We start from the raw sequence: 16,180 nt of genomic DNA, 5'->3' as shown, positions 1-16,180 counted from the left end.
TGAGTGGGCAAGACTCGTGTAGACGAAGGAGGGAATGATGCAGTACCATGCTTACTCCCCTCACTTGAGGAATCATCTTGGGCATCATTGTCATTATCACATAAATCACATTTATTTAAATGAATAGGAATTCTGGCTTCCCCACATTCAGAACACAGTCTATCTGGTAGTTCAGACATGTTAAACAGGCATAAACTTGATAAGAAAGTACAAAAAACGTTTTGAAATAAAACCGTTACTGTCACTTTAAATTTTAAACTGAACACACTTTATTACTGCAATTGCGAAAAAACATGAAGGAATTGTTCAAAATTCACCAAACTTTCACCACAGTGTCTTAAAGCCTTGAAAATATTGCACACCAATTTTGGAAGCTTTAACCCTTAAAATAACGGAACCGGAGCCGTTTTAAGCTTTAACCCCTTAACAGTCCCTGGTATCTGCTTTGCTGAGACCCAACCAAACCCAAGGGGAATACGATACCAAATGATGCCTTCAGAAGTCTTTTATAAGTATCAGAGCTCCTCTCACATGCGACTGCATGTCAAAAACAAGTGCGCAACACCGGCGCGAAAATGAGACTCTGCCTATGCTTTGGGAAAGCCCCTAAAGAATAAGGTGTCTAAAACAGTGCCTGCCGATATTATTATATCAAAATACCCAGAATAAATGATTCCTCAAGGCTAAATAAGTGTTAATATCAATCGATTTAGCCCAAAAAATGTCTACAGTCTAAATAAGCCCTTGTGAAGCCCTTATTTACAATCGTAATAAACATGGCTTACCGGATCCCATAGGGAAAATGACAGCTTCCAGCATTACATCGTCTTGTTAGAATGTGTCATACCTCAAGCAGCAAAGACTGCAAACTGTTCCCCCAACTGAAGTTAATGCTCTCAACAGTCCTGTGTGGAACAGCCATGGATTTTAGTTACGGTTGCTAAAATCATTTTCCTCATACAAACAGAATTCTTCATCTCTTTTCTGTTTCTGAGTAAATAGTACGTACCAGCACTATTTGAAAATAACAAACTCTTGATTGAATAATGAAAAACTACAGTTAAACACTAAAAAAACTCTAAGCCATCTCCGTGGAGATGTTGCCTGTACAACGGCAAAGAGAATGACTGGGGTAGGCGGAGCCTAGGAGGGATCATGTGACCAGCTTTGCTGGGCTCTTTGCCATTTCCTGTTGGGGAAGAGAATATCCCACAAGTAAGGATGACGCCGTGGACCGGACACACCTATGTTGGAGAAATTTAATTTTTATTTATTTTTTTAAATTAATTTACTTTTATCATCAAATTTGCTTTGTTCTTTTGGAATTCTTAGTTGAAAAGTCTAACCTAGGTAGGCTCATACGCTAATTTCTAAGCCTTTGAAAGCCGCCTCTTATCGGAATGCATTTGACAGCTAGAGGGCGTTAGTTCATGTTAGTTAGTTAGTTCATATGTTTCATATAATTAACATAGTGCTGAGACTCTTAAATAACTTCACGTGTGTAAGCAAAAATTGCCTGAAATGCAAGTCCGTTAAAAGATCTGAGATAAAGAGGCAGTCTACAGAGGCTTAGCTGCTCATTGGTAATAGTAATTACCTTGTATCTAACTCCCAGTAGTGCATTGTTGCTCCTGAGCCTATCTAGGTATGCTTTGCAACAAAGGACACCAAAAGAACAAAGTAAAAACTCAATAACAGAAGAAAAATTACAATCTCGTAAAATTGCATGCTGTCAGGACCATAAGAAGTTTAATTTTTACTTTCATTTTAAAAGGAAAGAAAAATGTTATGTTTGAATATCACTTTTTCATATGCATGATAGAAATTATTATAGTTTAATATACTAATTAAAGGGACAATTAACACCTTGAAATTTTTATATAATATGGTTAGTTATGTGTAGTAAACAGCTTTGTAACATACATGAAAGGGGACAAAATAAATAATAAAAACACTTTACATTTTCATAATTTTTTCACCCTCTTTACATGTAATTTAGCGTTGAAAATGGAGCAATTTCTAATTCATAGAACTTGAAATGCACCCTGCTGACTCATCAAGGCCACATATATTTCCCTAATTGGCTTTATCAGAGAACAACAGCAAAACAATGTATTGTATACTAACTTTATGACAGTGACTAGCCTTGAGTGCAGACTTAAAGGGACATAATACTAATATTCTAAATCACTTAAAAGTGATGCAGCATATCAGTAAAAAGCCGACAAGAAAATATCACCTGAACATCTCTATGTAAAAAGGGAAGATATTTTACCTCAAAATTTCTTCAGCTCAACAGTGAGCAGTTGGAGCTGCTGTTAAGCATGCAAGTAAAAAACACAAACACCCCAATAGCCAATCGGCATCAGCAGTGCTGACCTCACGCATTGGTTTACTGTGATCTCATGAGATTTCAGTTAAATTTCATGAAATTTCACAGTAAAGAAAAGGGAATCAACATGACTGTCTGCACATGCTACATGCATACTCCATCGGAAGTTCTGGGTCTAAAGTCTTTTTTCAGTGGGGGTGTGAATACTTAGGAAGTTTTAAGGTAAATATCTTCATTTTTTACAAGATGTTGTTCAGGTGATATTTTCTAGTCAGCTTTTTACAGTTCTGCTGCATCAGTTTCAAGTGCTTCAACATTTGGGTGTCATGTCCCTTAAAGGGACACTGAACCCAAATTTTTTCTTTCGTGATTCAGATAGAGTGTGCAATTTTAAGCAACTTTCTAATGTACTCCTAATATCAAATTTTCTTCATTCTCTTGGTATCTTTATTTGAAATGCAAGAATGTAAGTTTAGATGCCGGCCCATTTTTGGTGAACACACTGTGGTGTTCTTGCTGAATGGTGGATAAATTCACCCACCAATAAACAAGTGCTTTCCATGGTCCTGAACCAAAAAATAGCTTAGATGCCTTCTTTTTCAAATAAAGAAAGCAAGAGAACGAAGAAAAATTGTTAATAGGAGTAAATTAGAAAGTTGCTTAAATGTGCATGCTCTATCTGAATCATGAAATAAAAAATTTGGATTCAGTGTCCCTTTAAGCCCAAATTGGCTGATATGTTACTCCATAGCAGCACAACACAAAACGTTTTGAAATTCCGAGGTGTTTACTGATCCTTTAAAGGGACACTGAACCCAATTTTTGTCTTTTGTGATTCAGATAGAGCATGCAATTTTAAGCAACTTTCTAAATTTACTCCTATTATCAAATTTTCTTCATTCTCTTGGTATCTTTATTTGAAAAGCAAGAATGTAAGTTTAGATGCCGGCCCATTTTTGTTGAACAACCTTGTTTGTTCTTGCTGATTGGTGGATAAATTCACCCACCAATAAACAAATGCTGTAAAGGGTCCTGAACCAAAAATGAGCTTAGATGCCTTTTTCAAATAAAGATAACAAGAGTACGAAGAAAATTGATAAGAGGAGTAAATTAGAAAGTTGCTTAAAATTGCATGCTCTATCTGAATCACGAAAGAAAAAATTTGGGTTCAGTGTCCCTTTAATTTTTATTTTTTTAGTTACCAATTATGCATTTCATGTTACACAACACAACAAGACCCTGATGATAAAATAGATCCTGAGACAAAAGATGTGACATAGAAGAAGAGACCATGGAGGAAAGCTGCACATCTTTACTAGCAATGCTGGAACAATAAGAACTACTGATAAGATCTTGAGCTTTCACTCTTGGAAGCAGAACAATTGGTAGAAGATGTATGCAAGACAAAAAAAGACAGGGAAGTTATTAGAGCATCTACAAACTCTGCCTAAGGATTCTTAGATCTTGCAAAGTATATGTTAAGCTTGCTGTTCAATGAGAAGCCATCTAGTCTATCTCTGGCAGACCCCACTTCTCTACAATCTGAATGAAGACATCCAAATGGAGAGACCACTGCCCTGGATGAAGTGATTGTCGACTGAAGAAAGTCCAATTCCCAGTTGTTCACACCTAGGATAATAAATCACAGAAAGAATTGTTCTCTGCCCAAGATAGGATTTCAGAGACCTCCATCATCACTAGGAACTGCGTGTTCCTGCTTGAAGATTGTCTGATAGAAAGCACACAAAAAAATCTCTTCTTTCAGGAAAGCCCAGCTCTGAAGATCTCAGAGTTCTAATGCACTAATTGGTAACCTCACCTCCTCAGGAGACCAAACTCCATATTACTGGCCTTAACTCCCATACTGCACCCCAACCTGAGAAACTTGCGTCTGTTGTGAGAATTGTCATTGTTAGACAGACAAAAGTTGCTCCTAGAGAAATGGATTGGTGATCTGTCCACTATGATAGAGATGACCTTGTTCCAAGATCCAACAGGGTCCTATGGAAAAGTTGAAGAGACCTAATGTAGCAATGGGAAAATAGAATGGCATTTGATACTCCAATTATCAGACCTCTATGTAATTCCATACATAGAGCCACATAGGGTTAGATATTGACTGTAGATTTACACATGCTATCTGTAGCTTTGATCTCCTCTGATATGACAAAGAAAGTCTCATTGAAATTGAGTCTATAAACACTCCCTGAAAAGAAAATGGTATCTGATACTCCAATTATCAGACCTAATAATTCCATACATAGAGCCTCTTTAAAAAATAAATAAAGAATATCATATACGTATCAAATTGAAAGTGAGCAATTTGACAAATGATGTAAAGAACATTTAATGCTGAAACATTGACAGTGAGCTCTTTGGAACGCTTATTTTCCAACCGTGTTTGCAAAGGAACAACAATAGATTGTTGGGGGAAGATATTGCTAAAAGGTAAAGATGGAACCTATAAAAGATATCGTCCAGGTATTGAACCAATATAATACTGTGTGCTTTGTATACAGACAAAAGAGGATAGTTTAAACCAATTTTCATATAACTGCATGTAATAGTAACTACTATAAAGAAGAATATGCACAGATACTGAAGCAGATACAACCCCCTCCCCTCCTCTGCATATGAAAAGACCCATTACACAATCAGGAGTCTGTAGACATCAGTAGACATCTAAAACATTAAGGCTTAATTAGGAGTCTGAAAAATCAGCACAATATTTAAAAATAAGGAAAAACAAAATGTATGCTTGCTTGATAAATGTATTTATTTCTTGACATGGTGAGTCCACGGATCATCTAATTACTATTGGGAATATCACTCCTGCCCAGCAGGAGGCTACAGAGCACCACAGCAAAGCTGTTAAATATCACCTCCCTTCCCTCCAACCCCAGTCATTCGACCGAAGTAAAGGAGAGAAAGGAACCAACAAGGTGCAGAGGTGTCTGAGGTTTATAACATAACAAAAAAACCTGTCTTAAAAATAGGGCGGGCTGTGGACTCACCATCGAGAAATAAATAACATTTATCAGGTAAGCATAAATTTTGTTCTCTTTCTAATGACACAGTGAGTCTACGGATCATCTAATTAGTATTGGGAATCAATACATAAGCTAGAGGACACAGATGATCAGGGAGGGACAAAACAGGGAACCTAAACAGAAGGCACCACTGCTTGAAGAACCTTTCTCCCAAAAGAAGCCTCAGCCGAGGCAAAAGTATCAAATTTATAGAATTTAGAAAAAGTGTGAAGAGAGGACCAAGTTGCAGCCTTGCAAATCTGTTCCACAGAAGCTTCATTTTTGAATGCCCAGGAAGAGGAAACAGCCCTCTTAGAATGAGCCATAACTCTCAGGCGGCTGCTGTCCAATTGTTTCATAAGTCAAGTGAATGATACTCATAAGCCACAAAGAGAGAGAAGTAGCTGTAGCCTTCTGCCCCTTGAGTTTCCCCGAGAAAACCACAAACAGAGCAGAAGACTGACGAAAATCCTTAGTCAAGCAAAAATACAAACTGACACAGGATTGGCCATGATCCTTTAAATACTGTGTGTGGAGATGGATCCGGGCGCCTCTGAAAAAGCAGTTGCGAAACGCGCGTCAGACGTTCATACTGCTCCTCTTTGCTAGCTCTCATTCCTTAGCTTAATTGTTGGCCTCTAAGGCATTTGCTATTTGCTTCAATATAGGACTAAGTTTATTAATTGAATGATATTGTTAGTTTTATGTGTTGGCTCCTCTAACATTTGTTCTAACAGACTGTGTTATATGGGTTCTGGGTTAATGACCATCTGCACTTGGTAGTGCTATAATCTATCTATCTCGAATAGCCTGTATACACTTGACGGTAATGGCATGATATTTATATAGTACTTATTTTAGTACCTATAGTTTCCTAAACTTTAGCTGTAGTCGTTTTGCCTGCTGGCACAATTGTCTGCTATAACAAGGTAACTGACAATATAGAACCTAGTGTGCTTAGGACACTTATTACCAATAAGGAATTGCATGACACCGGTCAGACCACTTGGGAACACATTTTAATATTGTGAACGTATAGAATAATATTATTGTGCAGGATGCACTAGATGGTTTACTCTCTATAACCTATGCTAATTGAACCTGAAAAAGTGTAATAGCGATTACCTAGCCTGATACACAGATATTACCACGTAGTCTGTTAACACAATAGCAACCATAGTACTTTGCTAAGCGGGACTGCCAATCGAAACAGACCGATCACTGTACCGATTTTTGAGAGGAGCTTGTGTGTCATTGTCATTTTGACACGGTTTTATATATTTAATCTTGGTGGTAGATAACCCTACCCCTTTTTAATATAAGGAATTATGTAAATGTTAAGTTTAAATCACTACATTATACACATTTTATAAATTGCATTGATTATCTCCCCACAAGTGTGCCATACTATGACCCTTTTTCTTTCTCCCTTTTATGAACGAAAATGCTTAGTCGCCTGTAAATAGAATTTCAATGCACGCACCACGTCTAGGTTGTGCAGCAGAAGTTCCTTATGAGGAGGAGGATTAGGACATAAAAAAAAGGAACAACAATCTCCTGATTAATGTATCGATCTGAAACCACTTTAGGGAAAAACCCTAACTTAGTACGCAAAACTACCTTATCCAAATGAAAAATAAGGCAAGGAGACTCCTACTGTAATGCTGAGAGCTCTGAAACTCTACGAGCAGATGAAATAGCAACAAGAAACAAAACCTTCCAAGATAACAATTTAATATCTAAGGAATGCATGGCTCAAACGGAGCCTGCTGAAGAACCTTAAAGGGATAGCCTAGTCAAAATTAAACATTCATGATTCAGATAGAAAAAACAATGGTAGATGGCGCTGGTCACTGGAAAATGTAGATTTCTCTGATAATAAAGAGAAAAAGGCTTGTTGTATGTATTAAAGCCCAGTAAATATGGTGCAGTATACTTACAAGTTGCATAATGTCCACTAGAATGTCATCTAGATAAGGCACCAGTGCAATGCCCCGCAACCGGAGCACCAACAACAGGGATACCAGAACCTTTGAAAAAATTCTGGGAGCAGTGGCAAGACTGAATGGAAGAGCCACAAACTGGAAGTGTTTGCCTAGAAATGCAAACCTCAGAAACTTGTAATGATCCCTGTGGATGGGAACATTGTCAGGGTTCAGCCTGGAATTGAACCTGGGACCTGTCTCTATTTCTGCAGCTGTTATTTCCCAGCCTGTTTTACCACTAAGCCACCAGATGGCTTGATCACAGGAAAGGAATATTGTGTTTTTCTGTTTGCTGCAACTTTGGCTCTCTGGCTCCACCTGCTTGTCAGCTGAAATAAATCATTTAATCAGCAGCCTGTTTTATCTGGGAGCTTTGTTTGCAATTTGGTGCTTTCACATTAAGAGTGATACTCTGAAACACTCTCTGCTCCTGTTTCCAGTGTGAAATACAGTTATGTTGGATTTCCTAGTTCCTGGCTTCTGTTTCAATTACTGACTTCTCTTCTGGATAATTCCTTGGTACTGTGTTTCATTTTTGGACTGAATTCCTGGCAATTGAACTTGCCTAAAACTTTATTTCCTAAGGACTGATTCAGGTACTTTTGCTTGCTTGTTTCCTGATACTACAAAGTTCCAATTGCAGCTTATGCAAATATCCTGTTTGTTTCTACAAAGTACCAGTTTGCAGTTTATGCAAGTTTCCTTAAAGTACCAGTTCTACAGCATATGCAAGTATCCTGCTTGTTATTACAAAGCTCTGCCTTCCTGAGTGTAATTACACATTCCAGTTCTACAGCATATGCAAGTATCCTGCTTGTTATTACAAAGCTCTGCTTTCCTGCATGTAATTTCACCGTTCCAGTCTAGAGCATATGCAAGTATCCTGCCTGTTATTATAAAGAACTGTATTCCTGCCTAATACAACAACTTATAGACTTTGTCTTATCTAATTCCATATCTCTGCATTGCTTTATCCTATAAATAAAACCATCTCGTTTATTTCCTAAAACCTTGTACCTGTTTAATTATGCCTAAAAGGAAAGACTCACGCAGACAAAACACAACATTAACCCCAAAACCTGACACCTCTGCACAACAGCTCCTTACTCCTGAACCTGCTCCCTTGCAGAGTATGACAGAATGTGAAAGCCTTAAATTGGAGCTTGCAGAGGTGATTCACTCTTTGACTGAAGTGTCAGAGAGAATTTTGTCTGTAGACTCTCATCTACTACAACTTAACCAACTTCTAAAATCTCTTCCGGATGCATTGAAGTCACTTATCCAAGATTTCACTGCGGGATTCTAGACTTTACAGGATAGCCTGAAAGACTTTTTCAATAAAAAATTTTTTGGCTTAGGCACTCCTACTCCTGTGCCCGCTACCCCAAAGGCTGTATCCTTATCAATTAAAAGGAGGATTTCAACCCCTCTTACCACTGATGAAATGGCCAGAAGGAGAAATAATGGCTTATGTTTTTATTGTGGAGCTACTGGGCATGTAATATCCTATTGTCCAGTGAGACCCCCAAAGAAGTCTGTTCCGCGGTCTCCACCACTAAATCCTGAGTTATCAAATGGACAGGCTACAGAGAGGAAGTCAAACTGTGATCCCACTTCAGATTCGTCTGGAGATGAGCTCTGTATGGGTTCTATTTTACATCCCCAATTTGATCAGCCTAGGACTGCACCTTTCAAAGACTCTGATTCCTGTGAAGTGCTAACATGTCATCCACAGAATCCTAGTACTATGAATCCAGAGATTCTCCTACCAGATCCAGCTACATTCTTATCTTTGTGCTTTCCAGAGGAGATGTCTAACTATTCTACCATTGAAGATGATACTGATTCTGACACTGGAGGGACAGTGCTTCAAACTGCTGTGCGATCAAAAGGTCCTTTACCACCTCTACCTCAGACCCACCTCTCCAGAACCTACAAGCCTAGAACTGCACTGAAACCAAAGATGAGTCCTGTTGGGGCCCTCTATACTAATTCCAGTCCCCAGAATCCTCTCCTGAAGAGCCCTTCAAAAAAGAAAAAACCCTCTGATTGTGCATATGCCTCTGATGGCACTTTGGTACGCATCAAAGATTTGGAGTTATATGAGAATGCCAAGTCCGCCCAGAGGTCGTCCTTGAGGAGGGGGTACTGTCAGGGTTCAGCCTGGAATTGAACCTGGGACCTGTCTCTATTTCTGCAGCTGTTATTTCCCAGCCTGTTGTTTTACCACTAAGCCACCAGATGGCTTGATCACAGGAAAGGAATATTGTGTTTTTCTGTTTGCTGCAACTTTGGCTCCACCTGCTTGTCAGCTGAAATAAATCATTTAATCAGCAGCCTGCTTTATCTGGGAGCTTTGTTTGCAATTTGGTGCTTTCACATTAAGAGTGATACTCTGAAACACTCTGCTCCTGTTTCCAGTGTGAAATACAGTTATGTTGGATTTACTAGTTCCTGACTTCTGTTTCAATTACTGACTTCTCTTCTGGATAATTCCTTGGTACTGTGTTTCATTTTTGGACTGAATTCCTGGCAATTGAACTTGCCTAAAACTTTATTTCCTAAGGACTGATTCGGGTACTTTTGCTTGCTTGTTTCCTGATACTACAAAGTTCCAATTGCAGTCTATGCAAATATCCTGTTTGTTTCTACAAAGTACCAGTTTGCAGTTTATGCAAGTTTCCTTAAAGTACCAGTTCTACAGCATATGCAAGTATCCTGCTTGTTATTACAAAGCTCTGCCTTCCTGAGTGTAATTACACATTCCAGTTCTACAGCATATGCAAGTATCCTGCTTGTTATTACAAAGCTCTGCTTTCCTGCATGTAATTTCACTGTTCCAGTCTAGAGCATATGCAAGTATCCTGCCTAATACAACAACTTATAGACTTTGTCTTATCTAATTGCATATCTCTGCATTGCTTTATCCTATAAATAAAACCATTTCCTTTATTTCCTAAAACCTTGTACCTGTTTAATTATGCCTAAAAGGAAAGACTCACGCAGACAAAACACAACATTAACCCCAAAACCTGACACCTCTGCACAACAGCTCCTTACGCCTGAACCTGCTCCCTTGCAGAGTATGACAAACATGCAGGTACGTGTCCTTTAAATCTACCATTGTCATAAATTGACCCTCTTGAACTAAGGGAAGAATGGAACGAACAGTTTCCATCTTGAAGGACGGTACTCTGAGGAATTTGTTTAGACTTTTGAGATCTAAAATTGGTCTGAAAGTTCCCTCCTTCTTGGGAACCACAAACAGATTGGAGTAAAATCCTAGACCCTGTTCCTGCATTGGAACAGGAACTATCATCCCCAGATTGGAAAGGTCCCGAACACAGTGTAAGAACGCCTCTCTTTATCTGGTCTACAGATAATCTTGAGAGTAGAAACCTGACCCTGGGAGGAAAGGTCTTGAACTCTAGTTTGTATTCCTGGGACACGATGTCCACCGCCCAGGAATCCGGAACGTGCCGAACCCAAACCTGAGCAAAGAAAGGAAGTCTGCCCCCCACAAGATCCGGTCCCGGATTGGGGTAGACCCTTCATGCTGACCGAGTCAATTGCGGGCTTCTTAGATTGCTTTCCCTTGTTCCAAGACTGGTTGGGCCTCCAGGAAGGCTTGGACTGTTCCTGCTTGGTAGAGGGAGAGGAGGGCTTACCCTTGAAGTTTCGAAAGGAACGAAAATTACTCTGACGTACCTTCTGCTTATTCCTCTTATCCTGAAGGAGGAAATTACCCTTTTCTCCGTTAATGTCAGAAATAATTTCCGCCAATCCCGGCCCAAATAAGGTCTTACCCTTGTAAGGAATCGCCAGAAGCTTAGATGACACATCCGCAGACCAGGATTTTAACCATAAAGCTCTGCAAGCCAGTACAACAAACCCGGAAATCTTTGCTCCCAGCTTAATAACTTGTAGGGAAGCACCCGTAATAAAGGAATTGGCCAACTTAAGGCCCTTGATCCTATCCTGGATCTCTTAAAGGGGAAGTGTCTGTGAGAATAGAATCAGACAACGCATCAAACCAGTATACCGCGGCACTATTGACGGTAGCAATACACACCGCAGGTTGCCATTGTAAACTTTGCAGTACATACATCTTTTTGAGCAAACCCCCTAACTTCTTATCAATCGAGCCTTTAAAGGAACAACTATCCTCTATGGGAATAGTGGTCTTCTGGGCTAAAGTGGAGATTGACCCTTCTACCTAAGGGACCGTCTGCCAAGGTTCCTTGATCGAATCTGCAATAGGAAACATCTTCTTAAAAATAGGGGGATGGAGAAAAAGGGATACCCGGTCTCTCCCATTCCCTAGCAATAATCTCTGTAGCCCGGTCTGGTACAGGAAAAACCTCCACCATGGAAGGTACACCAAAATATTTGTTAAAGGGACAGTCTACACCAGAATTTTTATTGTTTTAAAAGATAGATAATCCCTTTATTACCCATTTCCCAGTTTTGCATAACCAACACACAGTTATAATAATATACTTTTAACCTCTGTGATTATCTTGTATCTAAGCCTCTGCAAACTGCCCCTTTTTTCAGTTCTTTTGACAGACTTGCAGTCTAGCCAATCAGTGCCTGCTCCCAGATAACTTCTCGTGCACGAGCACAGTGTTATCTATATGAAATACATGAACTAACACCCTCTAGTGTTGAAAAACTGTTAAAATGCAATCTGAAAGAGGTGGGCTTCAAGGTCTAAGAAATTAGCATATGAACCTCCTAGGTTAAGCTTTCAACTAAGAATATCAAAAGAACAAAGCAAAATTGGTGATAAAAGTAAATTGGAAAATTGTTTAAAATTACATGCTCTATCTGAATCATGAAAGTTTATTTTGGCCTAGACTGTCCCTTTAAGCTTACTAGACTTCTTAGGATTAACTACAACAGTAGTGTCGGAGTCATCCAAGGTAGCCAAAACCTCCTTAAGTAACAAACGGACGTGTTCCAGCTTAAACCTGAAGGATATAACTTCAGTATCAGAAGAAGGAATTACACTGTCTGAGTCAGAGATTTCACCCTCAGATGCTACCGAAGTATCCTCCTCCTCAAATTTCTGGGAGGGAACATGTGAGATAGCCACAACTGTATCAAAAACCTTACTCACTGATTCTTTACATTTCCTCTTGCGTTTTCCGTGCAGCATGGAAAAAGCAGACAACGCATCAGATACCGCAGAGGACATGAGGGAAGCGATGTCTTGCAACATAACTCCACGCGGAGTAAGAGAGGAAGCGCAGGGCACTGCATGTGTGGACGATAAATTTTGGGACACTTGAGGAGAAAGCTACGGCATATCTTGAGCATTGTCAGAAGACTCCTGAATAGCATCCGTCTTAGACAATGTTGGCTCAGAAAAAAGTCTATCCCTGTAACGTAAAGTTTTCTCAATACATGAGGAACAGAAAGGGATTGGTGGTTCCACGTTAGCATCAAAACATAAAGAACATGTAACATCCTGCAGGGCCTCTTGGTCCATCTTTATTCACAAATGAACCAAATAGATGAATATATTATTTAGAAATTAACCCCCACCAAAAAAAAAACGTTACTGTTCCTTTAAATGTTAAATTCTTTATTTTTCTGCAAGAAGAAACTGTCATGCAAAACACTCCGGACAACCTCTACACCTCAGCTTTAGCCTTGCTGAAGTGCTTACCTGCCTTACTGATAACGGAGTGAAAGTTCAATTAGATAATCCAGACTCAAAATGCAGTCCGGTAACCGTAGCACCGTCTCTCAACTGTGACAAAAGTTATCTCCGCTCGGGAACACAGGAAGAGTATAAGGAAAAAGGCACGCAACAGGAATTGCTGAATCAGTTAACCCCGCCCATCATGGGCGTTACAAAATGAAGCTCCCGGTTGGCTAAATGTATTCTAAAGCCGCCAGGAGTAAAATAACAATAAAAACACCACATATGGAGCAATAAAGTCTCCTCGTCCCCAGTGCCTGCTAATACTGCCAATAAAAAATATGATCCCCCTAGCAATAGAATGTCTCGTCCCATAAACATATTTTAAAGTGCCATCTTTCTTTCTGTATATGCGTTTCCAGAAAAAATAAAGTTAGCACTTACCTTAGACTTCTGCCAGGCAGCTCACTAGGTTTCAGAGGCCATTACCCTCACATGGACCTGTGGAAGAAAGCAAAGACTGAGTAATCTTACTCAGGCTTGCAAAGATAGGGCAGCATTAAATACATGGTAGGCGCAGTAAAGATTGTACCCCACAAGTTCCCATTGCTTAAAAGCCACCACTGCTCTACTGAAGAGACTGATATGGACTACGGCTACACCCTAGGACAAAGCAGAACAATCTTGCACTACTTAAAAACAAAATCTTGCTAGAAGAGAATGACTAGGGTTGGAGGGAAGGGAGATGATATTTAACAGCTTTGCTGTGGTGCTCTTTGCCGCCTCCTGCTGGGCAGGAGTGATATTCACAATAGTAATTAGATGATCCGTGGACTCACCTTGTGATTAGAAAGAAATATAAATTTTTACAAAAACACCCAGTTGGGCTATATAAAACGGATCATCAACAAAAGAATTATTCAAAGAAAAATCTTGTGTACAATGTCCCTTTAAAGTCCAGGAAGGCAAATATGAGAAACCGATGACACTTCCTGTGACTAAGGATATGAAAGTGCATACTTCTATGGTGGACATAGATTTGCCTTGTTTAACAAGAGGAAGGATAGTCCAGATTGATTACATTTACAAAGTAGGAACCATGGGAAACTTGGAAAAATAATCTGGAAAGTTATTATTCTAAAAATGAGTCTTCTGTAGAAAACCCTACTTTAAATCAAGTCTTACTAACTAGTGATTTACAAAACAAAAAAAGAAAAGCGAATATATAACTGTATGAAACTGTAGGAGTTAAACACCTGTAAGACTAGGAGTCTTAGCTGCATATAAAGAACCTCAGTGTCTGTTTAGTTAACAGTCCAGTTGTAGTCCGCCCATTTTTGTGAGGTATGATGCTACTATCCGATGTACGTTTCAACAAACAGCTTTTTTTAAGAATACCCTTGTAGTAAACACTCAGCCACAATTAAGTGTGAAAGGTAAATATACTTCACATATTTTTTTAGTAATCTACTAAATGGTAATAGTCACATTTTTAAAAGCTTTTAAAACATTTTGTATGTAGATCTTAGGCAAAGCAGAGCACAATTCCTGATAGAAAATATATATATAAAAAAAATTTTATGTCCATTAAGTGTCTCGATTCCGATAGAATTTAAAAACATATTCAAAGTATGCAACCATATTTACTGATTTATCATAGCTTTTCTATATTTACCTCTTTGATTTCTGTTTTCTGTTCAGTTTTTATATCCAATTTTTCTTGTTCTTTGGGGACCGCTGTGCATTCTTGTTTTGTGTCAGATACAGGAGCTTCATTCTCATTTTTTTTTACTTCTCTTTTGACATCACATTTTGCTTTGGGACTTTTATCTGCAGCAGCCTGTGCTGTGACAGCTGTTTTTTCAGCTTCATCCTACAATTGATCAAAAGCAAAATATATTTTAAAGGGACAGCAAACACATTTGAATTACAACAGTCTTTCAAAGGACAGCAAGCACATTTGAATTACAACAGTCTTTCAATAGATTAACATTGCAGCACCTGAACATTATTAGAACATATTAACCGCCTGATTGCTGCAATTTTTCAATGTTCAAACTCCACTAACCAATTTCCTTATTTGGAACCATCAGGGCTTGCCACCATCATTTTATTAACAAAATCTATATGGTTTGGCATCAGCAGAAATGATGAGAAAATGAAAATTAGGAATACATAAGAAGCAAGGTTAGACTCACTAGATTGATTTCATACTTAAAAGTGATTGTCAAGTTTAATCAAATAAAGCCCAGTATCTAAAAATAATCTTAAAAAAACAGGGGCACTTTAATTCATTAAATTTTACAAACACGCTTTTTTATTAAAAAAAACAAAATACTTACCTTTTTGGGACGGTAATCATACCGCTGATCCTCCGCCCCCGCATTTTCTTCTGCATTTTGCAGATCGATGACTAATCCAGCATCCTCCAATTGTTGCGTACCCCCATTGACACCAACCTCGTGGGGCATGCAATGATTGGAGGAAGCCGGATTAGTCATCTATATGCAAAATACAAAAGATACAGGCGGAGGTACCGGCAGTCTGTTTACCGTAAAGAAAAGGTGGTTGTTTTTTTAAAAAAAAAAAAGAGTGTTTATAAAGTTTAAAGGATATGAAATGCAAAATGTTTATTTTGTGAGTCAGAGAATGCACTTTTAAACAACTTTCTAATTTACTTTTATTATAATTTTTTCTTTGTTCTCTTGGTATCTTTTGTTGAAAAGCAGGGCCATATGCTGGAGCACTATATATTGCAGTCGTTTTGCAAGAATGTTATCTACTTGCAAGAGTACTAATGGCAACACTATTTCCTACCTTGTAGTGCTCCAGATGCCTACCAAGGTATCTCTTCAACACAACATAGAAATGAAGCAAATTTGATAATAGAAGTCAATTGGAAATGTTTAAAAATGGTATAATCTGTCTGAATCACAAAAGAAAATGTGTGCGTTTCATATCCCTTTAAATTACAGGAAGAGAGGGCAAATAAAATAGTAAAAGTATATTGCAAAGTTGTTTTACTATGCACTATGGACTCAAGTCAAAATGAAACTTTCATTCCAATTCACTTCCATAGTCTAAATGTGTACAATCTTTTTATAAGCAAACGTTACAAGGTACCTGGTCCTACTGAGTATGTTCAAGAAACCACAATAACTAAATTTATGCTTACTTGATAAAA

The 16,180-nt window shown here is 38.5% G+C and overlaps 1 protein-coding gene across 10 annotated transcripts in view; it reads right to left on the bottom strand.

Moving 5' to 3' along the window:
* The window catches only part of LOC128653444 (periphilin-1), a 168,240-nt gene that overhangs the window by 35,061 nt on the left and 116,999 nt on the right, over positions 1-16,180 (bottom strand). For all 10 annotated transcript variants that reach the window (XM_053706736.1, XM_053706737.1, XM_053706738.1 and 7 more), the window contains one exon: positions 14,672-14,869. In XM_053706736.1, coding sequence (XP_053562711.1) covers positions 14,672-14,869 — 198 coding nt within the window. The remainder of the gene's footprint in view (positions 1-14,671; positions 14,870-16,180) is intronic.

The sequence above is a fragment of the Bombina bombina genome, chromosome 3 (assembly GCF_027579735.1).
Source record: "Bombina bombina isolate aBomBom1 chromosome 3, aBomBom1.pri, whole genome shotgun sequence".
Taxonomy (NCBI): domain Eukaryota; kingdom Metazoa; phylum Chordata; class Amphibia; order Anura; family Bombinatoridae; genus Bombina; species Bombina bombina.
Note: the sequence above shows the minus strand (reverse complement) of the source record. Positions and strands in the feature narration are given on the sequence as shown.